At 46.2% G+C, this 26267-nt stretch overlaps 1 protein-coding gene across 4 annotated transcripts; it reads right to left on the minus strand.

Annotated features, from left to right (window-relative positions):
• Positions 1-529: 529 nt before the first annotated feature.
• Positions 530-26267, minus strand: VDAC1 (voltage dependent anion channel 1). Of its 4 annotated transcripts, XM_005890416.3 has the most exons (10): positions 17156-17425; positions 14847-15015; positions 14682-14754; positions 14094-14143; positions 13044-13196; positions 12896-12948; positions 6807-7034; positions 4095-4245; positions 2384-2441; positions 530-1465 (listed from the first exon to the last, which is right to left on the minus strand). In XM_005890416.3, exons 3-10 carry the CDS (start codon positions 14746-14748, stop codon positions 1374-1376), a joined length of 852 nt encoding a protein of 283 aa, XP_005890478.1. In that variant the 5' UTR covers positions 14749-14754; positions 14847-15015; positions 17156-17425; the 3' UTR covers positions 530-1373. The 4 variants fall into 4 exon arrangements, with proteins under 4 accessions (XP_005890478.1, XP_070230440.1, XP_070230441.1 ...); XM_070374339.1 differs by lacking the exons at positions 14847-15015; positions 17156-17425 and adding an exon at positions 26137-26267; XM_070374340.1 differs by lacking the exons at positions 14847-15015; positions 17156-17425 and adding an exon at positions 26137-26199 and having other exon boundaries at positions 14682-14751.

Consider the following 26267-nt stretch of genomic DNA (forward strand, 5'->3'; position numbering starts at 1 on the left):
GAATTAGGTGTTTGGGTTCTTCTGGAGGAAATAAGAAGTGTGGCAAGGATTTGCTGGTGAAATTTTTCTGTTCCAGCTGTTCCAGCTTTCAAAATGGAGAAGACCACGTGGCAAGGAATGCAGATGGTCTGTGTTTGCTGAAGCAGCCCCTAGCTGATGGCCGGCAAAGAAATATCAGTAGAAACCACTGTCTTACAACTAAAGGAAACTGAATTCTGCTACAACCATATGTGCCTAGAAGAAGACCCCAAGCCTAAGATGAAGACACAGTTCGCCTGACATCCTAATTTCACCACTGTGAGAATCTTAAGAGAGCCCAGGTACCTAGTGCTTGGACTTCTGACCGACAGACCTGTGAAATAAGTAAGTATTGTTTTAAGCCACTAAATTTGTGGTAATTTGTTATGCAGCAATAGAAAATTAAAAATATCACACATACATAACCACAGCAAGAAGCTGAAAAACATGACAAACATATGCCCTGTTTATTTACACTTTTATTAATAAAGACAACCAAAAAAGGATAAGGTTTCAATATTTTATTCAAGTTTTATTTTAAGTGATGTTAATTACAGCATTTGAAGGGGAGAATCTAATTCCACACAAAATGGAACTCTAAAATGTACCCATTAAACTGCTAAAAAATAAACTTTAGTGGCGAGAATACAACAGAAGTCCAATTTAGATTCTGAGTGTTGTCACCATGTGATTACAGTCACAGAGACTCTTCCCAGCTTGCAGCTGGGGCTCTTAGAAGCTATTTCATACTCTGGTGCAAGGGCAAAAAAACCACAACGTGAGAGGGAATTAAGTCCTGAATTATTGGCTTCATCACAACTTCTCCACCCCAAAATGGCACAAAAGAAACAGCTACCACACCCTGCAGACTACTTTTTGTGTAAAAGAGGTGATGGATGGAGGTGGAAAAAGTCCCTGCCTAAAAAAGTCCCTTTCAGATAAGTTTGTACACACCATCAAACAAAGAGCCTCTCCTCAATTAGGGGAGGAAACCAAGGTTCAATTCTCAGGAAGTTACAATTTCATTCAGTTACTCAATAGGAATTTACAAAGTGCCTGCAAATTATCAGCTTCCACTTGCCGCCATTTCTAGGTAAAAAAGAAACCTGACATCTCTAATGGGGCCAGCAAGCTCCCCACCAAGTCTACAGCTGAAAGGACCTTTTTTGAAATTGGGTTTCTTCTGTACCTCTGAAAGGGTAACACCCTAAAGCTGAATCATCTTTAACCTGGAAGTCTAACATGATATTTAGCAATACTTGCATCCCAGACATACAACATTAAAAGGTACACTAAATTCTGAAGGTAGCTATGCTGCAAAATAGTTTAAAATTAAACGATTGTACAATAGTCATTTATGCTTGAAACTCCAGTCCTAGACCAAGCTTGTGGCCACCAGCATTGACGTTCTTGCCATCCAGCAGAGCCGACAGTGTCAGTTTGATACCTGCAGGAGAAATCAGGGAGAGGAAAGGAAGAGAGAGGTAAAAAAGAAAGGAGAAGAAAGGTTAGCTCAGGAGGGTCACTGCAGCACACTGGAGACACCACATCAGGTTCAAAACCTGTTCCAGCAGTGTGTGATCAGCAGGAGCAAAACCACAGGGCCCTCAATCCCTGTTACTCAACACCATCTGACTAATGACTACGCAGCCTAGGATGAGCTGATGAAACAATAATGATTCTTCCACAGCTCACCCAAAGCCACTTAAGGGACTCTGCTTTCCTCTATCCTCTCAATATCCCTGCTATAGTCAGCACCATGCAGTAAACTTCTTTAGCAAAAGCCCCCTGAAACAAAACCCTAGCCATGAATCAGACTCCAAGGTCTTAGGCTCCCACTCACAGCATGGATACATACACACATACACAACTAAATGCTATTTTCTCTAGAATAGCTTGATTCTGCCATCATGTAATCTTAGATCTCCAGAATTCAAAGCCCCAATTTAATCAAACTAACCTCAAGGTGGTATTATTTCCTATAGCTGTAACATTAATTCGATGGACTGACCTAGCTAACTTTGCAGAAGAAACCTGCAAACCAGTTTTACAATGAGGATGATCGATAGGCTGGTTTTATGAACTTGCTGGAAATAAGTATCAAGTATTAGGTATACACTGGGACAAAGAATGGAAGAAAATAACTAAAAATGTAATATATGTTAGCCTTGGCCTTTTTTCTCCTACTTATCACCTCTCCTGTTCTCCAAATGTTTTATAATGACAGCACTCCTTTATAAACATTCAACTATAAAATGTGATATACACTCATTTACAATGTTCTGTACAGTTATTTATAAGCAATTAACCTAAAGCAGCAAAACCAGCACCACATTTTAAGACAGCTAATCTCACCAATACATACCTGGCTTTAGGGTCTGAGTATATCCTAATCCTATCAGGCTGGAGTTGTTCACTTTAGCCTAGTCAAGGAAAAGGTAAGAGTGAAAATGTTAAATACTTCATGTTACCGTCTCCGAACTGAATAAGAGCTTTTTAACCAACCAACTCTGGATTTCAGCATCAAATTCTATTTTTTCATGACCTCTTTGTTTACAGGATTCATTAAATTCAATATGAAATATATTAAGTTTAGGAACTACGTCTCAGAAAGTAACACAAAGAGATAACACCATTTTCAATTAAAGGGAAGTTATTATTTACATTTGATTCCTTATGGTATGTGACCCAATTCCATTTATACTGAGTATATCTGTATTTTTAAGTTAGAGCAGGTGAGAACACCTTCACTTATGGCCAGAGACCTAAAAGACTTTCTTGTATAAAAGAGTTCTTCAAGATCTACTTGTTGGGATAAGGAAATACAGAGCAAATATCTGATGAGGTTATGAAGCTTTTGTTAAGTGGCAGAACATTGTTTGAATTTTCTCTTCATGAAAAACAGAAACAAAAACCATAATGACATGAAGGAAATGCAGCACAGACAAGCCTGAATATTTGGAGCAAAAGAATTCCTGAAGAATGACTTAAATCTTATACTTAGTGAGTGCTGATTAATAATCAATAAAGCAAGTGAGTCAATAATAATTTTCCCCTTATTCTCCTGCCTGAGTTGTAGGGAAATCTGGGCCTCTCCCTGACCCCTTTCTGGGAAATGAGAGGTCAGCAGAGCAAGCTCAGGCTGTGAGAACATCGAGTCCTGGCGAAAGCGAGAGCTACCAGGGTGTGTGTTTTCCCGCTCACATGCTGTTTTTAGACCTGGCATCTCCCACAGAAGAAAAGAGGAAGGAAGGCCTCCAGGCAGGCAGTGCCCCATCTAGCTGTTCCATTTTGCCCATGCCATCCAAATAACATGGCCCCTTTTCCTTTGTTTTAAAGTGCCTAAACTTAAAGAAGCCAAATTCAGTTCCTATCTCAGGAGACTGTAAATTACACAGCCAGCCCAGAAAGCATCCTGCAACATGAGATTTCCTCATTTCACCCCAAAAGGGCTACAGCTGGCAGTGCCCTGTGACAACAGAGATGAGCTCAACAAGATGTAATGCAAAAACTGCAGCAACCCAAGGGTCCACGAGCTATGCTACAGGGGTCTGCAAGATAAGAGGCCAACCAGTCAGTACGAGGACCTGATTTCTTAATATGCAGTACGGGAGCAGGGCAAGAGAATGAAAAGTGAGGGGGAAAGGAACATTTAAAACCTTGGGTTCAAGGTTTACCGTCTGCAGCATGGACTAGGGACTGGTTAGAGAAGAGGCTCCACAGCAAGGCACTCTGGGTCAAACACAAACCCCAGCACTTACCAACTCCTGCCCTTGGGGAAGTCACTCAGCTGCTCTGAGCTTTCAGTTCCTCATTTGTGAAAACATGGATGGCACCTATCTCAAGTGGGTGGTATAAGAACTAAATACAGTAATTCACATGTAATAGGCTCCATACAGTGTTTGGCACCCACAGGAAGTACAGTAAGTACTATTACTCTCATTGTTTTACTCATGGTAAACCCTTTCACAGTGAGAAAAATCACCATCTGAAGCATGGAACTCCATCAGCCCAAGAGGATTCCAACTAAGGGATCAGGTGGGGTCTCAGCAATGCATGATTCCACAGGCACCCACCGAGAAGCAGGCATCAGGGTCAATCTGGTACTTGGCTGCTATTCCGAAGCGAGTGTTGCTGTTTCCTGCGGTCCAGGCCAGATTAACAGCGGTCTCCAACTTCTTGTTCACCTTCTGATAAATGGAGCCACCAAACTCTGTTCCATCATTTCTGCAAATAAGCACAGCACAGATACCAAGCAGCTTAGCAAGGGGGGCTGAGCTGGGCAAAGCCAACTAAGTCTTAACAAAGGATGGGAATGTTGTAAATGGTCTGAACTGATCACAAAACAGGCACCAAATTACAGGAAGCCTGATAGGAATGGCATAGACACCAGGGTTGGGAAGGTTCACAGAAGGTAAAAGCTATCTCAGACATCACTGGGAACATGCAAGGCAGCTCAGTCAACTACTCGGGCTGCATGGAACTTGAAGTTTGCTTCCAAAATATTCTTTAAAATAAAAATGGTGACTAGGGCAATGGGATTGTGAATTCTGAGTGAGTTCTTCCTTCAGCTGCTAAAGTTATTGCATTTATGAAATGCTGTATTATAAACATAGAATCAAGAACAAAGCCAGAAGTGGTAACAAAGTCCAGACCATTCATACTCCTCAGAAGGCAGCCTATAGCCAGTGCTTAGCACCAGCAGCTGCACCCACTGCTGAGGATGCACGGCCAGTAGGAGGAACAGCAATTACAAAAGAACTTAACCTATAATTGAGGCCCGTTGGCCAATGCATACTGTTGACCCATGCTGCCACACCTATAGTCTTGGTGAGCCCTGAAAAGGAGCAACTTGCCATATTATAAAATGTTTCTGTCTTTCAAACATGGAATGAAACCCAGCAGGCCAAACTGTTTCCTCTCTTTGCAGCCTCTAGGAATACCCTCTTCCCCTCCCTGACATTTTTAATATAAAAATACAATGTCAAAATTCTGCTCCATCATTTTGGGTGTCTCCAGTGGAAACGGCACTGGAAACTGTTAAGGCAGAGTCCAGCAAAGAGCCTAGAACTCACTAACCCAACAAAAAAATTGTTGCTGTTTCATTACAAACTCTGCTCTTCACTAATACACTCTCCTAAAGTAGATGCTCACAGAACACATTCTAAGTTCTTAAGTTCTCCCCTGACATTCAGCCAGTCAGACACTGTGATTCCAAAAAGTACAGGAAGAGCCCAGACCCCACCTGATTCATAGGGAATCTAACTTCTTCAGAAGGTCAGTATGCTATAAAACAGCAGCTTGTCAAACACAATAGAGTCTGGAGTGACTGTGGTATAACGCAAAGAGGGAAATTTTCTTGGGCTTAAATGTGTTTAAATGTTAGATTTCTCAATGCATTCTAAAACCAGCAACACTGCCTTCCTGTACTGAACTCTTAAAACCATAGACAGAGGGGAACTCGCTGTACAGAATTCATCTGTATGAAGCATACAGAATATCTGTTACACATCTGGGCCTCTGCAAGACCACGGCAACCCAAACTAGCTGTGTCAGTTCCAAAATGAACCATGTCCACTTATTGAAAGCCTTGAGGCTCAGATAAGAAAAACAGCTAACAGTCATCGCTCTTCCTAGAACTGTACAATTTCCCAATTCCAAACCAAGGAAGCACTTTCCGAATCAGCCAAAATTCTCAATTAAAAAAATACTTCTATGCTTGTGATATTTTTCCTGTGACTATCCTGCATGTTATCTTTTTTAAATTTACATTTTTTTTTTACCTTTTTTGAGTTTTTACTTCTGTGAGTTTTTATAGACAAACTTGTGTGGCCAGGATATAGAACAGTCCCACAGTCAAACTCCCCTGTGTGCCTCTTTGTATAACACCCTCCCTGTTCCCCTCTCAACCACTGGGCTGTCCATCTCTATAGTTTTCCTTTGACGTTTTAGTTTTAAAAGACTCAGATTTTATTAATTTTTTATACTAATATACATCTTTATGTTAATTTATTATAAAAAGACTCAAATTTTTTATTAATAGAAATGTTACTAGTTTAGACACAAATACCATTTACTTTGTAAATTTTAAGTCACTTCTTTAGTGACCTCTAGTGGAAAGAAAGAAATGTGGTAAAGTCGTACCCAACTTATACCACTCATTAGTTTCTTGGATCTACAGAGATATCATGGATGAAATTTTTGTTTCCCTCCAATCTAAATCAGTACTCTACTTCAACCCTCAAGTTTGATTACAAAGGGTCCTCTCTAACCTACTCTGTAATATTCTCTTCCTTTCACAATACTGTCCAGTTAATAAACTTTTAAATGGACTGCCATGCAGAGAAGACAGTATTTAACTGAGACAGTCATCTCCTAATTTGTCTCCCATGCCAACATTCCATTCAGTACAGCAAGCTGGTTCTCAGGCAGTATACAGAGAAAGAGAGAGAGGGCTACAACTCCCCACCCCCATCCTATTAACTAAAATGAAAAGACCGCCAGTGTCCGTAACACTGCAGGGAAGGGATGCTCCTGTGGACTGACATCACGCTCTTGCCATAACTGATCAGTCTTTCTGTGTGCACCAGGGGCAACATTTTACTCTCCACAGAATAGGAAGAACCTACATCACCTCGGGAAACGGGTAAGTGAGAAATAAGAAAAACAGCAGCAGGCCATTTGGCTCATCTGATTCCAACAAACTCACTTCACAGTAATTAAAAATTGCGCTTAGAAAAAAATCATGAACAACAATCCCCAGACTGCACACACTCATGTACACTTACACATTAGTGTGAAGCTGGAACTCATCGGTCTTGTAGCCAACTGCAAAGTTGCTCTGAGTCACTCGAGACTTTGCAGTCTCAAAATTCATCTGGTAGCCAGCCAGCCAACCTTCATAACCCAGCACCAGAGCGCCCCGGATGGAAGGACCAGCTATGTCAAAATCCACATCGCAGCCCAGGTTGATATGTTCCCGCTTGTACCCTGTCTTGATTTTAGCATTTTTTTTCCTGGAGGAAAAGAAATCATATTAAAATCAGAAGTTAACTCATTTCATGACAACCATGCTAGAATACACATTTTAAAAAACTAATCCCTATTTGAATAGGGGGGTAGGAAGGCAAAGCAGGGCCCCAGATCTCCTTAAGCAGCTGTTGCAACCTCTCTTCAACCAAAATCCAAAATAATGCAGAAATGCCACCTTAATGAAGTGAAAACACAGGCTTGTAAAAGAAACACTAAGTGATTTTTACTAGCATCTCCCTATGCTTAATGTAGTGACCTACACAGGCATTCATTAGGTAGAGTGTCACCATGTAATTATGAAACAGATGCATCCTTGCTATTTTCCACATCTGTTGAGGAAAAAAAAAAAAAAAATCTGTCATGAAGCTAGCTATCTAAACAGCAGCTCCTTTTCAACAATTTTCTTTTTTGGTCACATCCCACAGGATGTGGGATCTTAGTTCCCCAGCCAGGGATTGAACCTGGGGCCCCAGCAGTGAGTGCACCAAGTCCTAACCATTGATTGGATCACCAGGGAAGTCCCTAAACAGCAGCTTTTACTATGTGGCTCACTTAGTAAATAAATAAATACTAGATCCGTTCTAAGTAAATTCAACAGGTGGCTTTTAATTCAGTATTCAGAGAATCAGGTAGAGAGGTAGAACCTGGGTTCCTGCAGTCATAAGGGGCCAGGAAGCCTTTGTAGTCTGGACAAGACCCCAGATTTGCATGTATGACCAGATCAGTGCCTCCCTTCCCTATTTCACAAGACCCAGCATTTCTCAGGAAGTGCAGGTGAGTTGTGTCACCTGCAAATACATTATCATCATGCCTTTTACCAAAAATCAGCATTAGAGACAAGATCATATCTATCCAATAAAATTGACTATTTCCACCAGATAGTTTCTGTCATTCAACTGCAAAATGAACATCTTCCACAACAAGAACACTTCCAGTGGAGACCACAGGAGAAAGCAGGTATGCTTCAAGGATCAAGAACCACATAGCCCTGTCCACCCCAACTTCATTCATACTGAGATTAAAGCTTTACCTCCAACACCCAGACTGTGGGCCCTAAATACCATTCCCTCCTAAAAGGAACCAACACTCCTCAGAAAACTGCAGATTACAGGTTGAGGCAGGAAAGGTGCAGGATGAGCTTGATGGGAGCTATCAAAGAACTTGATGTTGGAGCAAAAGGATTGAGAACTAACGTGAAGAGGCTCCCAAGGGCTTCAAACATGGGACAGTATGAGCAATGGATCGAAGTGTATCAAATGTTTCAACCTATGAACTCAAGACACATACACATTGGTCATCTTTAGAGACTAGTGGACCAATGTGTTTTGAAAACAGTTAATAAAAAAGGCACCAAACATGTAACCCACCTTTCCTATACTAACTATACGGCAAGATAACCAGAGTTGATGAGAAGTTTTTCTTTATTGAAATATTCCAGCTAAAAAAAATGAAGCAAAGATAAAGGTAGAAATATCACCAATTTGTAACCCCTTGAGTAGATCATGAATGGCACTAACATACAAAGAGAAAAACCAAACTTCTGTGTGCATCCTTATGGAAGCATATTTCAGCACCACACCCGCCCAATGGACTCTAAATGTGATGAAGCCTCTAGACTTAGCAATCCACAGGAAATGTGGGGGACAGGGGGACAAGTTAAACAACACCACAGAATATAAACAGCAAAATTTATGCGTAATTCTAGAAAACAAATGATCTCATTTAAACAAATAAATCTCAAGGGGGAAAAAAAAAAAACAAGATTCTTAAAAACTAAGATTAAGGGGCCATATGAACCAATCTTTATGTATAGACAATTTTTGATTCTATAAAAAAGTTTCATGAAATCAGCTAAATCTGAAGAGACAATATGAAGAAATTATGATTAATTTTCACAACGTAATATCGTGGTTATGCTTTCTTCAAAAGGAATCTTATTTAAAGATACATATTAAAATATACACAGATAAAATTATGTGATATCTGTTATTCAAAATAATCTGAGGGTAGGAGGGATTGATTATGGATGTATAAATTAAACATGACTGGCCATGGGATGATAATTATTAAAAGCTCGGTGATGAAAACATGATGAAGGTATAATATACTTTTTGGCATTCGTTTGCATGTTTGAAATTTTCAGTAATAAAAAATGTAAAGATTAAACACTCCAAGTTTCAATGAGTCAAAATTTCAGAGATCACAGGTGAAAATAAAACTAACAGCCTTCCCTAGTGACAGTGAAACTTGCAACTTTTGTTCAAGTTGCCTCTGGGCATTCTCGCAAGCTTTGAAGAAAAGGAGTGCCAGCCAAACTCTCTCTCTCTCAGGAAGAAAAACTTAAGGGGCTTCCCTGATGGTCCAGTGGTTAAGACTCCATGCTCCCAACGCAGGGGGAACATGTTCGATCCTTGGTCAAGGAACTAAGATCTTGCAAGCTGCACGGGGTAGCCAAAAGGAAAAAAAGAAAACAAACCTATTTAGGTCTGCCTGCTCTTTAGAGGAAGAAACCTGGGTTATGATGATGTACCTAACTGGCACCAAACAGGGTAGGGTAACTGATGGAAAAAACAGCTGCTCAGAGGCTGACATTTAGAAAGAGGGAGAAACCAAGACATGGACATAGCAGGCATCTTCTGACCACAGGGAAAACGCGGCTGCTGACACAAAATACAACACCTGTGACGGGGGCTCTGACCAGGGGTGTGGACCAGCCGCAGTGGACAGTTACAAGGTGCCTCCATGTATCACCTCCATGGATTCTGGCCAGAGGCACCAGGTCCCAGGGAATGCGCACTGCTGGGGCGGTGACTCAGGCTTCTCTCCAGGCTTGGCTCTAGGCAGCATTCCACACCTTTGGACCTTTTCCCCTTTCAGATATTACTGGGATTCTTTTGAAGCTATTTAAACAATGGTGCTAATTTGACAAGCATTTGAGAGGTATACTCTGCTGCTGCTGCTAAGTCATTTCAGTCGTGTCTGACTCTGTGCGACCCCATAGACAGCAGCCACCAGGCTCCCCCGTCCCTGGGATTCTCCAGGCAAGAACACTGGAGTGGGTTGCCATTTCCTTCTCCAATGCATGAAAGTGAAAAGTGAAAGTGAAGTCGCTCAGTCGTATCTGACTCTTAGCAACCCCATGGACTGCAGCCTACCAGGCTCCTCCATCCATGGGACTTTCCAGGCAAGAGTACTGGAGTGGGGTGCCATCGCCTTCTCCGGAGAGGTATAGTCTAAGCTGTGGTTAATGAGCTGGCTTTATATGTGGCAGGTACCAGTGTCCTGATGAGGTCGTCTGCAGCCTCATCCGGCTGTGGTGATGTTTAGCTCCTTAAAGGAAGCCAGGATGCTTTCCCAGGCTGTACCCCTCAGACACTTGGAAAGACAGCTTTCATTTCCAATCTTCACCAAGTCATCAAAACCTTCCTCAAATACCCAATAGCAATGAGTACATCTTGTGCCCACAGTCTTGGTTTCTAAACACCATTCCTCAATAAAAGGAACCAAAGCTTCTTGGAGAAATGGCTGATAGCAGGACTAGAAAAGGACAAGGACATTTTCTGAAGAAGTATTCATGACAGGGGCTTGTCAAAAACACACAGGACGTCAACTTGAAGGCACTCCCAATGGCCATACCTGGGACAGCATGAGAAACTAAATTATAGTACTGATTATAAACTGTACAGTAAAATAAATGTCTAAGAATCCATACTGATACAAATAACTGATCAAATAAATAAAAGGTGGTGAAGGAAGAACTCTTCTTCACAGTAAAATCTCAATAAATGTAGAAGGGATGATGGGAACAGAAAATCACCATTTGCCAAACATAATTGTTATAGGCCAGAATCACTAATGGATGCTAATACTTGTTGAGTCAAAGTATAAAAAATAAAATATCTGCATGGTCTCAAAGCATCTCCCAGACAAGATACTTGTTAATTATAAAGAGAAAAAAATTAGTTTTACAGCTAAATCTGCAAACACCACTTTAATCAAGTGACCCAAGTACCATCACCAGTAAGGAGGCACATTAACATATACCTCCTGATGTCATACACCAAGATGGAGAGAACACAACATGATGTCTGTGGTTGTCACAAATGCATAACCTGCGTTTAACCATGAGAAAACATCAGACAAATCCAAACCGAAGGATTCTACAAAGTAATTGGCCAATTATCTTTCAAAGTGACAAAGTCATAAAAGATAAAGACTATGCCCCAGGTTAGAAGAGACAAAGGAGACTTTGCAATTAAAAGCAATGTAGTATCCTGAACTAGATCATGAACGAGAAATAAGACATCAGAAGGACAAAAGATTAGCTAACAAATCTCCTGGTCTGATAATTATATGAGATATTAACATTAGGAGAAGGCAAGTAAAGAATATAAGAGGATTCTGTACACTATTTGTGCAACATTTTTATATATGTTAAGTATAAAAATAGTTAAATATGCAAATAAAAAAACTTTTCAGTTATGTATGTATTACTGCACGTCTTAGAGACATCTCTGCAAACTCCCCAAAGGCAGTGAGAAAACCCTTTACAAATTCCAAAGTGTGCCACCTCAGGGCAGCAGGCAAAGTCCTAAACAGCAAATTCAGGCATGTGGGCACATCCTCCAGCCCTCGTGCTATCAGTGTCTCTCTGGATAACTTCTCCCATCACGGTGCCTGGGGGAAGCAGACAAGCAGGAAGGCCATGCTCCTGCAGGAGAAACTCCAGTAGAGATGAGAACAAGGTAAATTCAACTCCTGGCCAATAATCTTCAGACCACCCATAATCAAGTTATAAAAAGACTACAACCTAGAGGCAGGATCCCAATGTGCCCAGTCCTTGTGGTCACCCTGCACAGGGTCTGAACTCGGGAGAGTCTCCCTCTAATAAATATTCATTGGAAGAAGAAAAAGGAAGGAGAGAGAGAAGAAAATAACATGAAATGGCAAAAAATGGAATTCAGAATGCCACTGAACCACACACCTAAAAGATGGTTGAGGCAGTAAATTTTATGTGCATTTTACCATAATTTTTAAAAACTAAAAAAACTAGGAAATGAAATTCAATACACGCCCTTGAGGCTTATCATCAGTGTGCAAAACAACCTTCCCAGATCTAAAAGACCCAACTGCTGAGTGGAAAAAAACAAGAGTGTGTTCTGGAGGAGAACAACTCCCTCAGCCACTATGAAAAGCTCCAGGAGCTGAGGCAGACCAACACATCCTCTTGCCTCCCGTGCTATGCCATGCTTAGTCACCAAATCACGTCCGACTCTTTGCAATCTCATTGACTGTAGCCCGCCAGGCTTCTCTGTCCATGAGATTCTCCAGACAAGAATACTGGAATAGGCTGCCATTTTCTTCCCGCAGGGGATCTTCCTGATCCAGGGAGCGAACCTGCATCTTGTGTCTCCTGCACTGCAGCACTGATGGCTCATTACCTGCTGAGCCATCAGGGAAGACCCAGGTCCTTATTAACCAGCAAGCCTAATCTGCCTGTGGCTGGAGGGCCTGAAGCAGAAAAGCGAAGCCTCAGGAGCCACCTTGCAATTAAGCCCACACACTCTCAGTGTCCCTAAGTAGGAAGCTGGGGAAAGGGCTCTCCAGCCTGAAAAAAATGAGGCTGGCAACAGTGACCCATTAGCCCCTGCTTCCAAACACTGCCCTATAGCCTTGGCCTCTTAACATTACAAGCAGCCTCACTCACATGGAATGGAGCATCACTGGACCAGAAGTCCTGCAGCCTCCTCAGCTGAGGCCAGGAAAACAATAACAAACAGCACAGAATGAACCTTACTATAAAACACTGCTAAGTGTCCTTAAGGAGAAAACATGAAATTCTTACCCAGTGTTTGGTGAGAAGGATGAATCGAAGGTCAGCTTCAGGCCACGTGCAAGCTGAACAGAAAAGAAATTCACCAACAGGTTTAGTCACAAGACAGGCCAGCAGATGTCACTTGATAAAACTGCGTTTTTCCACAGGTGAGCATTACCTGATCTTCCACAGTAATCTCCGTGCCCAGCGTGTTGTCAGTGTTCCATTTCTCTGTAAACGTCAGACCATATTCAGTCCATCTGTACTTGGTTTCCAGGCTGCCCGTCACTTTGGTGGTCTCGGTGTTGGCTGAACCTGAGCTCGTAAATTCCTTTAAAGAAGACAGTCACAGCCTGCATGCCAGCACTTCATTCTGCATCACTCCACCCCTAAATGGACTGCACTTTCCTTTATGCAAGAGGTGAGACCCTGAATGTGTGGGTGCCAAAGCTCCATCTATAATTCAATTAGATAAAGTGTCAAAAAGGCTTCCCCGGTGGCTCAGTGGTAAAGAATCCGCCTGCCAATATAGGAGATGCGAATTCTATCCTTGGATTGGAAAGATTCCCTGGAGAAGGAAATAGCAACCTATTCTGGTATTCTTGCCTAGGAAATCCCAAGGACAGAGGAGCCTGGTGGGCTACAGTCCATGGGGTCGCAGAGTTGGACACGACTTTGCAACTAAACAACTATTTAAAGATGGAATCCGCTAACTAAAGGAATCTTACAGAGAATTCTATATCAGGAGACAGCTTCCTTCCTCCTCTGCAAGTCTTCAGTCTGGACAGGAAGGCATCCTGTCCTCCTTCCAGCCTGTCTCCAGGCTCACACAGAGAAAAAGCTTTGAGCTAAAGCGGACATCGCAGTAATTCTACCCAAAACTTCTTCCTGCCGACAATCACCACATGCACAATCTAAAAGAAACTACTAATTTTTTTCTTTTAATAATCATGTGGTATGGAACACAGGTCAATTTTGAAATAAGATACATAAGGAAAAATAAATCAGAGGCCTGCCTCATATTCCTATGAGTAGTAATAGATGCTGAATTGGGGACCTAGTAGCTTGGTTCCCCTGGACCACCCATTCCACAGAAGATGCAATAAATGTGACAACCACAAGTTGCCACAATCAGAAAAGTTCCTTTGTTTGCCACTCAGATGGAAGTTATTTATTATTTACTGATCTACAATAAATATCCATACTCCATGTGGGCCAGACAACTTACCAGTCCATTCTCAGATTTTGTTTTCAGATCAAGTTTTATTAAGCCAAATCCTAAAGAAAGAACATGGTCACTGTTAATAGATTAAATAACTCAAGAGCAGCATCTCTGCCTCCCTTAGGAAATCTTAAAAATGCCATGAGTGTAGAGGGTACCAGTCTCCACTGCTGCCTGCCTCTGTGGGTGGAGCTTGGTTGCCATGGAGCCTGGTTGCCACGGAACAGTGGCAGATAGAACAGGCACAGCCCCACCTGCAGTCCCAGAGGAGTCTGAGAAAAAGGTGTGTGACAGCGTGAGCACCAGCCTAAGGACAGGCTAAATTTAGAAGCTGCAGTCCACCGCAGCGGCACCCAGACCTGCTCCCGCCTGGGAGAGGAAACAGGAAGGTCCACTTGTCTGAGCAATTCGCTAGCCTACCTGGACTGGGTGCACGACCAAAACTGCGTGACTAGCCACAGAAGGCTTATCCTTTTTCCCTGACATGAAGGTTCTAAGAGCTGACTGACCCAGCTCTCTCAAACTGTGACGGGTAGAATACCAAACAAGCAAACCCAGTCTCTGAGCTGAAAGGCCACTCCATGCAACACTCACCATAGCCCTTGGTGAAGACATCCCTGGCAGATTTGCCAAGATCAGCATACGTGGGAGGCACAGCCATCTTCTGCTATAATAAAAGAATCACCAAAATAAACACCCTGGAAATTACAGATATTCATTTTCCACCAATAAAAATCATCAGCACTGACTTCCAGGTACCTTTTTCCCCCAGGTGTGTGCCGTCTCCTGCTTCTTGTGCGGCCAGAAGTGGAAACACCCAGTAGGTTTTTACTGACAGCAGACCAGTCTGACCTTGGAGACCTCTTCTCCTAGGTATTCCCAGGATTAAGCACAGGCCCAGAATATGGCAGGAGTCAGTCAGTATTTGCTAAATGAATTGATTGTCAAAGACACACTCCCATGAGCCAGCTACTTTACTGAACTGCAGGACTCTTGCCAATAAGACATTATCTCCTTACAAAATATTGACTGCTAGGACATTAAATACACTGAATAGAAATCAGGGCTTTTCAGAGTATCATATTTTCCAGACAATTCTGATTTCATTCATTCAACAAACATTTATGGAGTACCTACTATGTGTCAGAATGGACTCAACATTTCATAAAACATTTGTATTTTATGGGAACCCACTTTTAGAGTATCATATTCCTCACAGAGGAAAGAGTAAAACCTACCTACCTAACTAGGCAACTTTTTCCCATGGAAGGAAATGCAAACACATCCCTCCCAAATTTAATTCGAACAAACATCTACTTAGTGCCAATGTGACTTTATTTTTAAAACTATCAAAGTACTACTTGGGATTGATGTATATCACTATGTCAGTCAACAAGCATTTATTAAACACCTCAGTGTTCAAGGAAGGCAAGAACTTCAAATAGTCCTCACCCTAAGGACCAGGCTGTGTTGTTGGGAGCCTCCGCATTGACACATTATGTACCCAGAATTAAGACTCTAATCTGGATGGCACACACCCCGTGCTCCACCCAGGAGGAGAGGGGAACGGGAGAAAGCATTATCTTCTGCATCTTCTTCATCTCCAAAATTGTTAGCCTCAACTGCCCAAAACTTCAAGTAACCCAAAGATGTATCTATTTTAAATACAGGACACCTAAATTACCAAACTGGAGCTGCATCCACCCATGTAAAGTCACATACAAATGTACCCACATAAATAAACATCCACAGGGCATGTTCCTGGTTCAGTGGGAAACCAATGAAAAGTGGTCCAAGTGACCCCAGGGGAGCAGGATCACAAGTGCAAGTTCAGCCTGACCAAAGCCTTAACTTCAAAGACTCTGCAGGGAGCACACAGAACCAATGAGCATAATGTTTAAAAACAAACAAACCTGTAAGCCTCCACAATTTAAATGCTAAAACTGTGGTCCAAGTCCTAGTTTACTTTTTTTCAGAGGTTTTGCTAGCTCTGTCCCAGCTCCCTTTTGTATCAGAGCAGAGAGGAGCAGCCCAGTAATCTGTTTACGTGATCCTATTTTTGTTGCTGTTGTTATTTCTCGCACATGATCAGGCTGGAACCAAAGGCAACTCAGTCCACATTAGGATCAGGGCACAAAGAACATGGGGGAAGACCCATTTTAGGCGGCTTCGACTGGTTTTTTCCCAAGTCTGCAGACTCCCCTCTCCCAACCCGTTCCCCTTTCACCCCAAACGAACCCCGTAGGCACACCCCACCCCCCAGGGACAGACCAGGAAACCAACCACCAGGCCCTCCCTGCTTTAGCCCACAGATGGGCCTGGGCCCCTCCCAGGAGAAGGAAACAACCAGGGATTGAAGGCTGAGGTAACAGAGCCCCAAGGAAACATGCAGAATGTCTCAGCAAAGGGCCCCAAACGTTCTGCACACACACCAGCACTGACAGTTATCAGTGGACACAGGACCCCTCTTCAGTGCTGTCCCCTTCCCACCTGGGCCACAAACTCAGCCCCAGCCAGGTGACAGAGAGAACAGTCCATACCAACATCTCCAGGTCAGCTAAGACCCCCGGTACCTCAGGGGTCAGGGCCTTCCCAAGTACCCTCCCCTGGCTCCAGGACCCACCTCACCAGGCACACGCAGCTTTCACATCTGGACCGGTCCATCCCTCAGGAAAGAGGCAGAACACTCATCATTTAATGCTCCCCAAATGCCCTTGCTTATCCCTAATCCCCAAAACTGAAAAGCAAAGCCACCTGTCAAAACACACTCCACCCACAGCAAAAATCACCCTAAAGTGGCCACTAAGGAGATTACCATCCAGGACAAGAGAGGTGGGATGGCGGAGCGAGCGCTCATAAGACCAGGCTCTCCTTGCGTCCCCAGCGCAGCAGCTGGCAGGGAGGGTGCACAGGAGCCACGGGCTGAGTGGAGCCAAACCCGCTCCTCAGCCTGAGGCAACACCGCCAAGGAGGGCATGACCCTGACGCCCTCTTCACCAAAGGCTCCCTACAACTATGTGGCTGTAGCTCCCGCTTCTGCTCTTCCTGCAGTCTTCCTCTCTGCCTACCTCTTGTCTCTTGCTGCACTTATCTGACAGGACTGAAGCAGTTCCGCCTGTTTGAGCTCAGCCTTCTTACAGCGGCAAACAGCACCCAACACAGTCCTCAGCACCTGCTTCAAAAACAATCTCACTGTAGAAATAATGATTGCCACCCGTGCTTTCTCAGGCCAGGACTAGATGGGGAGGGAACTCAGCGTCCTGCTTTCTCACTTAACAGCCTGCCTGCACTGACTCGCCGGCTGAACCCTGGTCCTGGCCCCTCCCGCCGCCTGGATCGGCTCCAGACCACTCCCCATTCGTCTCTGCAGCATCCGTCCAAGTGTCTTCAGAAAAGGGAACCATCAAGTGCTGCTGGTGAGGGTGTAAACTGGCGCAGCCACTGCGGAAAACAGTATGGAGATTCTTAGAAATATCACATGATCCAGCAATTCTACTTCCAGTATTTATCCAAAGGATACAAAAACACTAATCCGTTAAGACATATGCACTCCTATCCTCGTCGCTGCACTACTTACAACAGCCAAGAAATGGAAACAGCCTACAAGCCCATCAGCAACTGAATGGATACTGAAGATGTGGCACGTTTGTGTATGTATGTGTCTGTGTGTGCATCCACACGCACGTGACATAATACTACTCAGCCATTGGGAAAAAAAAAAGATGAAATCTGGCCATTTATGACAACATGGATGGACCTTGAGGGTATCATGCTAAATTAAATAAGTCAGATGGAGAAGACTTTTATGTAACCTCCATCTTGGAGGGACATATCCTCTTTGAATCCCCTATGATTTCACTCATATGTGGAGTGCAAAAAAAAGAGACAAAAATAAATGAACCCAAACAAACACAGGGCAGTGGTTACCAGAAGGGAAAAGGATGGTGGGTGGGCGTGGGGGGTGAGGGTGAAGGATCAACTATATGGTGACAGATAGGAACTAAATTCTTGGTGGTGAGCACACCGCAGTGGATACAGAAGTAGGAATATATGGTTGTACACGTGAAACACAGACTGTTATAAGAGGCTCAGCTTCCAGAGACTGAGCATAAAACAGGATATTCTGACATGGGCAGGCAGCCAGCCTTGGACAGATGGAAATCAGAAGGGGAAGGCAAGACCCCAGGTCTCTACCTGGGTGATGGCTTCAAGGCAAAGCCTGGGAGCTTGGTTCCCAAAGATAAGTGGGAAGCAAGAAATGGCCAGGTCAGGCTGAGCAGACCTGCCTGTAGTCACTGATGACTTTGAGAAAGACAAATAAGTCACACCAGAAGACAGGAATCGCTGGTTCCCCTCCACTGCCTGCCAGCCTACCTACCCAACACTCCTTGGCTGACCTTGAACAGATTATGCAAGCTCCACTCCAGCTGAGGAATGAAAAGCCAGCCCATACTGGAAGCTCAGAGGGGAGAGATGGTATATCGCCCAGCATGGTCTGCATAACAGTTATGTAACCTCCATCATGGGGGGACATATCCTCCTGGACTCATGAGCTACATGACAGTGACAGCTTCTCTGCTCCCAGTGCCCCACTACCCCTACAAAATGCACACCTACCCCCAGATCACACCACTGAACTCAAAGCATCCCAGAGCCTAGCATGCGCACATTTATCCAAAATACGGAAAAGGCTATGTGTACAAACATGCCAAGGCCTAGTAAATGGCAGGTATTCAGCATAAATGTCTGTTTCATGAGTAAATGTGCAGCAAGCATCAAAGTATTTTTACAGCAGAAAAGAAAGGAAACAGTATCTGATAACAGGGACTAAGTGAACAATGTAACCAGGAGGCAGGAGCTCCCTCCACGGGGAAGCTGCAGCACCGCCACAGGTGGGGGCAGGCGCGTGCTCAAAGGGACTCTGCAGGGGGCGACATGGGCTCCATCACCTCCGCTGGGCTTTTCTGGTGGGTGGGGGTGGCTGCCAGGGGTGGACCCAAGTCATGTCTAAGTCTTTGCAACCCCACGGACTGTAGCCCGCCAGGCTCTTCTATCCATGGGATTCTCCAGGCAAAAATACTGGAGTGGGGGCTTCCCAGGTGGCTCAATGGTAAAGAATCCACCTGCCAATGTAGGAGACACAGGAGACATGGGTTCGATCCCTGATCTGGGAAAATCCCACATGCTATAGAGCAACTAAGCTTGTGTGCCTCAACTATTGAACTTGTGCTTTTGAGCTCAGGAACCACAGCTATTGAACCCACATGCCATGACTACTGAAGCCTGTGCGCCCAGAGTGTGTGCTCTACAACAAGAAGCCGCAGCATGGAAAAGCCTGTGCCCCCCCAACTACAGGGCTGCCCCCTCTCATGGCAACTAGAGGAAAGCCCATGCAGCAACAAAGAGCCAGTGCAGCCAAAATATAAATAAATAAAAATTATTATTATTTTTTTTTAAAGAATTCTGGAGTGGGTTGCCATGTCCTGCTCCAGGAGATCTTCCTGACCCAGGGATCGAACCAGTGTTTCCTGCCTTGCAGGTGGATTCTTCACCGCTGAGCCACCCAGCAAGTCCACCACGGATGTTGGGGAGACCCACAACTAACATGCCCCATCCTCACAATGTCCTAAGGAATGCTGAACTCAAGCTGAGGAGACCAACCAAGCGCCTTCAGAAGACAGCACTGCCACTGCTAACCTCAGAACCAAGCATGGACTTTATTCAAAGGGCTTCAAGGAGCCACATTATAGAGATGACACATCTGTGTTTGGGAAGCTCACTCAACCAACAGATTAGCAGAAATATAAACAACAGTATCTACTGCTGGTGAAAACGCGCACTCCCATTCTCGCCAAGTAGGAGAGTATAGTACAGTCCAGTCCCCGAGGGGCCCATTGCTGGCAGCGCCCAAGTGGACATGCAGTAATTCCAGTGGCAATTCTACTGCTAGGAACACACTTGCAGGGCACCCAATGCTCGCGAGGATGCCCACTGCAGGGTTATTTTTAACACAGTACCCAGAAGCAACCTAAATGTCCACCAACAGAGAAACAAATGAATAAAAATTACAGTGCTTGCAAACTAAGGAACACCGTGTGGTAATCAAAAAGAATGAGGGAGATTTCCACATGGTGGCACAGAAAGCCCCTAACAGGTCAATGAAAAATGCAAGTCACAGAATATGTATAATTCCACGTGACTGAAGGAAAATTTACTGTAGCTACCTCGGAGCTGCTTCTAGAACAGAAAAAAAGGGGCTTAGGAAAGGAGTGAGATGAAAATAGCATTTTCATTTTTGATTCTATTTAATCACTTAAGTTGTCTGGGCACTTGATAATTTTTTTCTAAGCTAGGAACAGAAAATTTAAAAACCTAACAAATGTGTCTGAAATTAAGCCACGTAGCATTCACGATGCCACAAGTCACACTGCAAAAGGCTGCTGCAGCAGAAGTACCAAAAGGAAAAGCTCTCTTAGTGTCTATACTGGTTCCAGGAACGGATTGAAATCACAGAGGTGGCAGGGCTAACAGGTAAGGCCTGTGGGGGGCACATTCAACCCTCAGGTGACCAGCTGTAGCTTTGGCCACCCTGCCCAGAAGGCAGGAGGAGGGCAGAGCTCCCTAACTTCAGTGTGCATGACTCGCCTGAGGCACTGACTCAGAAGCCTCCTTCCCCCCCACAGCAGCCTTTCACTGCTTATCACACAGGCAGGGCAGCCCTCAGATGCCATGGAGAAGAGTGCGCTGGCTCCCCGCACCACACCCACCAGAATCCCCCACTTTGAAGTATGCTCTTTTCTCCGCAGAAGCTCCCTTGGAAGGATCCAGGCAGCAGAGCCTTGATGCCCTCAGAGAGCCAATGACCACTGCAGTGGCCGATACAGAGAGCGGGGTGGCCACAGGTCCAAAGGGCTCAGGCAGGAACAGCTGAGAGCAAGTCTTCTGAACACAGGTAACACCCAGTGAGTCAAGAGACGGTATTTTCAATGACAAGGGTATACAAGGACTAGGATCTAAACATCAAGAGCCACCTGCCGTGGAATTTCTCCACTCATCTGCGTACCCAGGTAGCAGGGCACAGTGACTAATGGAAGGGGCTACGAGACTGGCAGAGGTTCCAGCTGTGTGACTTTGGACAAGCCACTTGTACGCCTAGGGTCTCATTTTGCTCATCTCTAAAATGGGGCTAACAGAGTCTTTCTGCTGCCATTGTTGCAAGGATTGAGTAAGGCAAACAGAACACGTAGAATTGTCTGACACACGGTGAGTACTTGATAAATGGTAGTGAAATGGTAGTGTGGCCACAGGCCACTATTCTTGATATTCTCTGTTTGCCCCGCCAGATGCACTTTCCTCCTCCATCCTAATCTGTGCCCCAAGAACTGATCATGCGGCTGTGGGGTAGGCTCAGCCAATAGGGAGTACCAGCAGAAGATGGGAGAGTGAAGTTGGGGTATTCGTCTCCCCAACGTCATCCCTCCCTGTTGGGCCTCAGGTGGGCAGTGACTTCCCCCTACTCAAGGCCACATCTCCTGCCAAAGGGCCCCCTCCTGGTTCTAAAGGACCCAGAGGCCCACACTCCTTCTCAGGTCCCCACACTCTGTCCACACCTTTGCAAATGATCCGTTCATCATTCTTTCTTTAATTACGCCATGGGACTGTACATCTGATTCCCGCAGGTCCTGAATCCACACACAATCATCACCATCAGCATCATCATCTTTGGTTCCCCTTAGGAAGGGAGACTTGTACAAAAGCCTTTGGCTCTGCTCTTTCTTTTTCCTTTTTTTAATATTTATTTATTTGGCTGCTCTGGGTCTTAGTTGTGGCACTCAGGATCTTCGATCTTCCTTGTGGCGTGGGGGATCTTTAGTTGCAGCATGTGAGATCTAGTTTCCTTACCAGTGATCGAACCCGGGCGCCCTGCATTGGGAGCACGGAGTCTTAGCCAGTAGACCACCAGAGAAGTCGCAGCTCTGCTATTTCTACCGCCATTCTAGGCAATCTGTGATGGCAGAACTGGGCCAGCCTGTAAGAGGAGCATCAGACCAGCCAGGGATTAGAGCAAAAGCAACTCCTCCAAACTCTGGGGACCAGGAAAAGAAACTTCTCCACAAGGAGGCAAGAGCTGCTCTGAAAACCAACACGTGAGGCCAACACCATCAGGAGCCTCGCTACACCCCTACCCCTCACTTTCTCACCAGAAGAGGCAGCCCAGGAGAATGGCTTTGACTGGATCTCCGGGATGCTGGCAAAGCAATGCCCGGGCTCGGGGAGGTCTGCGCTCTCAGTGCAGCTGTCCTCCTCCCCCCACCCTTCCAAGAGTGTCTCACAGAGGGCAGCCAGGCTTTCCAGGCGTTGCTTCTATTTTAAAACACCCTGGAAGTGGGGCCACCACCGGCACAGCCTTCCACAAGCCTCAAGAGAATGTAGCTGACTTAGGGACACCCTGCCTGCCCACCCATCCATCAAGAGGAGGAGACCTGGGCTGGCAGGCAGCACGCCAAGGTCTGGGTCCCAGGAGCCCCTGGGGCTCCTGCCTGAGCAGGAGGTTCGCTGCCTGGCTTGCCCCAGTGGGGATAAAACAGACAGTGCTTGGGCAGGTAGACTCGGGAGTCCAGCACACCTGAGTTCCAATTCTACTCCACCACCACTCTCTCATTCTTAGATCTTAGGCAGGTCATAACCTATCTGCATCTCCTTTCTCTTCAGTTCCAGTGCAGGGTAAGAGTACTTGACTCAGCAGCCTCTCAAGGACTAAATGAGATTGCTGGTATAAAGCACTTCGTACAGCAGCAACTTAGTACAGAAACAACTAAACAACAACACAGTAGTTGGTACCCAGAAAACACGTAACAGGTACAGGTAGTATTTATTTAAGATTGTCATTTTATATGTTTCCTATCATAATTACAGCTGCTGGGCAGGTTGCCAAAAGGTCATCCTCAATCACAGGGTCCAGACTCCTCCCCAACCATAATGAGGCATTGTTTAGCTGAATACTGTCCAGCCAGGTCCTGGAAGAATGCCTCCCTCCTCATCCCAAGAAAAAACTGACCCTTCTCCTGGCAAACACCCTGAGCCACTGCCCTTGCAATAAACAGAGTGACTCCACTGACTGCTGCTCACTGACAGCTGGCCTACACCCACTCAGGTACACACTCACTCTGATCAGTGTGTAAAAGAGTAACACTTCCCCTCTGAACAGCAAGGTCCACCTTTCAAAAGGCAAGCAAATCTATTAGCTGCTCAGTGGCACCTTGGAGCGGCAGCTGCAGAGTGAAAGCACCAGGACTCGGGGCTGGCCAGCCCAGACCCTGAATTCCAACGCATTCCCACTGAGCTGTGTAACCTTGAGACGGTTATCTCACCACTCTGTGTCAAGCCTCCTGACCCACGAAATGGAAACAACAGTACTCCTCCCCCAGGGCTCGGAGGGCAGCGGATTCAACATCATAGTTCATGTGTCAACCGGCCAGGAGGGTGCTGAGCAGGCCCTCAGTAAAGAATGGCTGAAACGATCATCATCACACTCTTACAGCAGAGAAACAGGAACGAGCAAGTAACTCGGCCTGTACTAGACCCTGCGGCTCACGTCAGAGCTGTGTTGCACGAGCTCAGTCTGCTCCCCAGGACTCTTTCCAGCATAGTTCCAGGTAAAGAGCTAAGATTCCCACTCAGCCTCAGCCCTGGGAGAGCAGGCAGTGAAATGGAAGCTTGTGCCCAAGTGCAACTGAGGGGCGACCAGAGTGGAGCCCAAGGCTGCCCTGAGCACCCTGAGGGGCTGCCTGCAGGCTTGGGCTGACTCTCAGGCACATGTGCCTCTCTTACCAAAGATGTCACTCCTTCAGAAATCCCCATTGACAGCAAAGTGGACTTTGGAAGCATCTTACCAGCAAAGGTAGGGGTGAATATCCCCCATGACCACCAGCTTGGAGGTGGTTGTCCACATCTGCCTAGCATCCAATGGGGCCAGAGACCCACAGACAACTCCCCACTCCCGGTCCTCCCCTGAGCTCCTCTGTTTATCTACAAACAGCCCATGCCTACAGAATAGCAGAAATAAAGTAATCAACTGGGAACAGCCTCCAACCCCAGGGTCAAGCACTTTATTTAGGACAACTCCATCAGAAGCCTCTGACCCACTCACCATCAGAGAGGGAAGAGGCACCAGGCCCACGGGCTTTAGGAGAATCCTCTTCACCAATGTCACCCTCCCCTACAAGCCAGAAACGCCAGTTCAACAAGCTTCCCAAAGGACTTGGAAAGTCACAGGAGGATAACATGTTCGAAGAAATTATTTCAAATTAGGAAAGAGTTTTGCCTCTCACAACTCTAGGGCTGGACACACTGCTGTAGCTCCTTAATTATTTGTGACTCTGCTAGGCAAGGCTATCTTCTGGAAGTGAATGAGATGTGTGTCCCTCAAAGAGGATGTCCATGACCAAGGGACTGTGGGCTGGGCCTGCAGCCACTATATATAACCGTTCAATAATCCCACAAATATTGATACTGAGTGAGCACCTACTACCAGTCACACGTTGGAATGGTAAAAAAACTATGCTTCTGTCAAAAGGGTGGGTCTACAAGAGTACATTTACCCCCAGAGACCCTTCTCAAGTACCTACTACTGCCAAGTGGCACCACTCCAAGCACTGAAAACAAAGCTGCATCAGGCTTAAGTCTGACCCTGTAGGAACTCAGTTCAGAGCTGGGATGGAAAGAAGGCAGACCCTGGGCAATGTGCCCTGGTCTTACCAACAGCATATTTAGGCAAAGGAGGAGCTCATTTCCCTATTTCCCCGGAGAGGGGAGGCGGTTCGGCAGCTCCAGGCCTCAGGTGGAACACGCTTAGGCTCAGCCCAAGTCTGCAGCCACATTCAACTTCCTGCTCCAGCCTGACCTTGGCTGTCTGTAAACTTAAAGGCTTTTCGATGAATTATCCTGAAAGTTACTCAATGCCTGGCACACAAATGTGTAATAATAATGCTTAAAATAATAGGGGCTACCTTTATTGAACCCTTTCCAGAGCACCACGTGGCACAAAACAGTCTGCAGGGGTTGGGCTAGATTCCACCAAAAAGCCTCAAGGGTAAGTGTCAAGGTTTCCTCCAAGGCCTTCTCCATATCAGGCACCGTTCCGCACACTGGAAGTTAATCAACTCATTCTTCCCAAAAACCCAATGAAGAAGAGGGATGATTGCTCCATTCTACAGATGAAAAAACTGAAGTTTGGTTTCTTCCCCACTGTGTGACCTTGGACAAGTCACTAATGCTGTCGGCCTCAAATCCGAAGGACTAGGAACCAGTTTCCTGAATCCACCACTACATTCGGTGAATGAATGAGCCATCGAATTAGACAGGAGTTTCTCCTAAGGCCAAGGAGACCACTGGGCTCCCCGCGGGACCTCCTTTTCCAACGCCTAACCTTCTACCCAGGTCCCAGCTCCGGCCCTGGTCGCCGCGGCCTAACTCGACCGTCAGCCTCCCGTTCCTCCCGAAAGGCGGTGGCACGCGCGTACAGTGCTGGAGGCCAGTGTCGGGCGTGGACCCGACAGGGCGTGCAGGGCCGGACCGCGGGACCACGATCGAGGCGACAGTATGGCTTGCACAGGTCCGTGAGCCCGGCCCGGCGAACGTAGGTGGCGGGCTGGCCCCTGCCCGACCCGCGCTGGCGGGATCGAGGGCCAGAGGGCGCCTCCGAGGAAGGTCACCTAGACCGGCGGCCGGCCGGGCCTCCACGCGGCAGCCCGTGCCCTTCCGCCCGCAGGTCCCCGCTGGCTCTGGTCCCCAGCCGCAGGCGCCTCGGGATGTCTGGCCTCCCGCTCCCGCGCCCGGGCCGGCTCGCCACCCGCCCGCCCCGCGCGGCCTGCACTGCCCGCTGCTGACCCGCCAGGCCCGCACGGGCCGCTCCCGCTCCCCGCCCCGGCCGGGCCCTAGGCCCCTCGCCCTCGCCCGCTCCGCGCACCGTCTCCTTCCCCAGCTCCCCGGGGGTCGGCCCGCGACCCAGGGCGCAGGCAAAGCCCGGGCCCCTCTCCACTGCGCCTACCTCAGAAGCGTTGGCAGTAGGCTCCGCGGCGGCTACGGCGGAGGCTGCAGCCTGAGGAACCGAGCGAGCGGCGGGGCCGAGGGCGGGGCGGCGCGGACGGCGGCGGCGCAGACCCGCCCCGACCCAGCGCG

This window comes from Bos mutus, chromosome 7 (genome assembly GCF_027580195.1).
Source record: "Bos mutus isolate GX-2022 chromosome 7, NWIPB_WYAK_1.1, whole genome shotgun sequence".
Lineage (NCBI taxonomy): Eukaryota > Metazoa > Chordata > Mammalia > Artiodactyla > Bovidae > Bos > Bos mutus.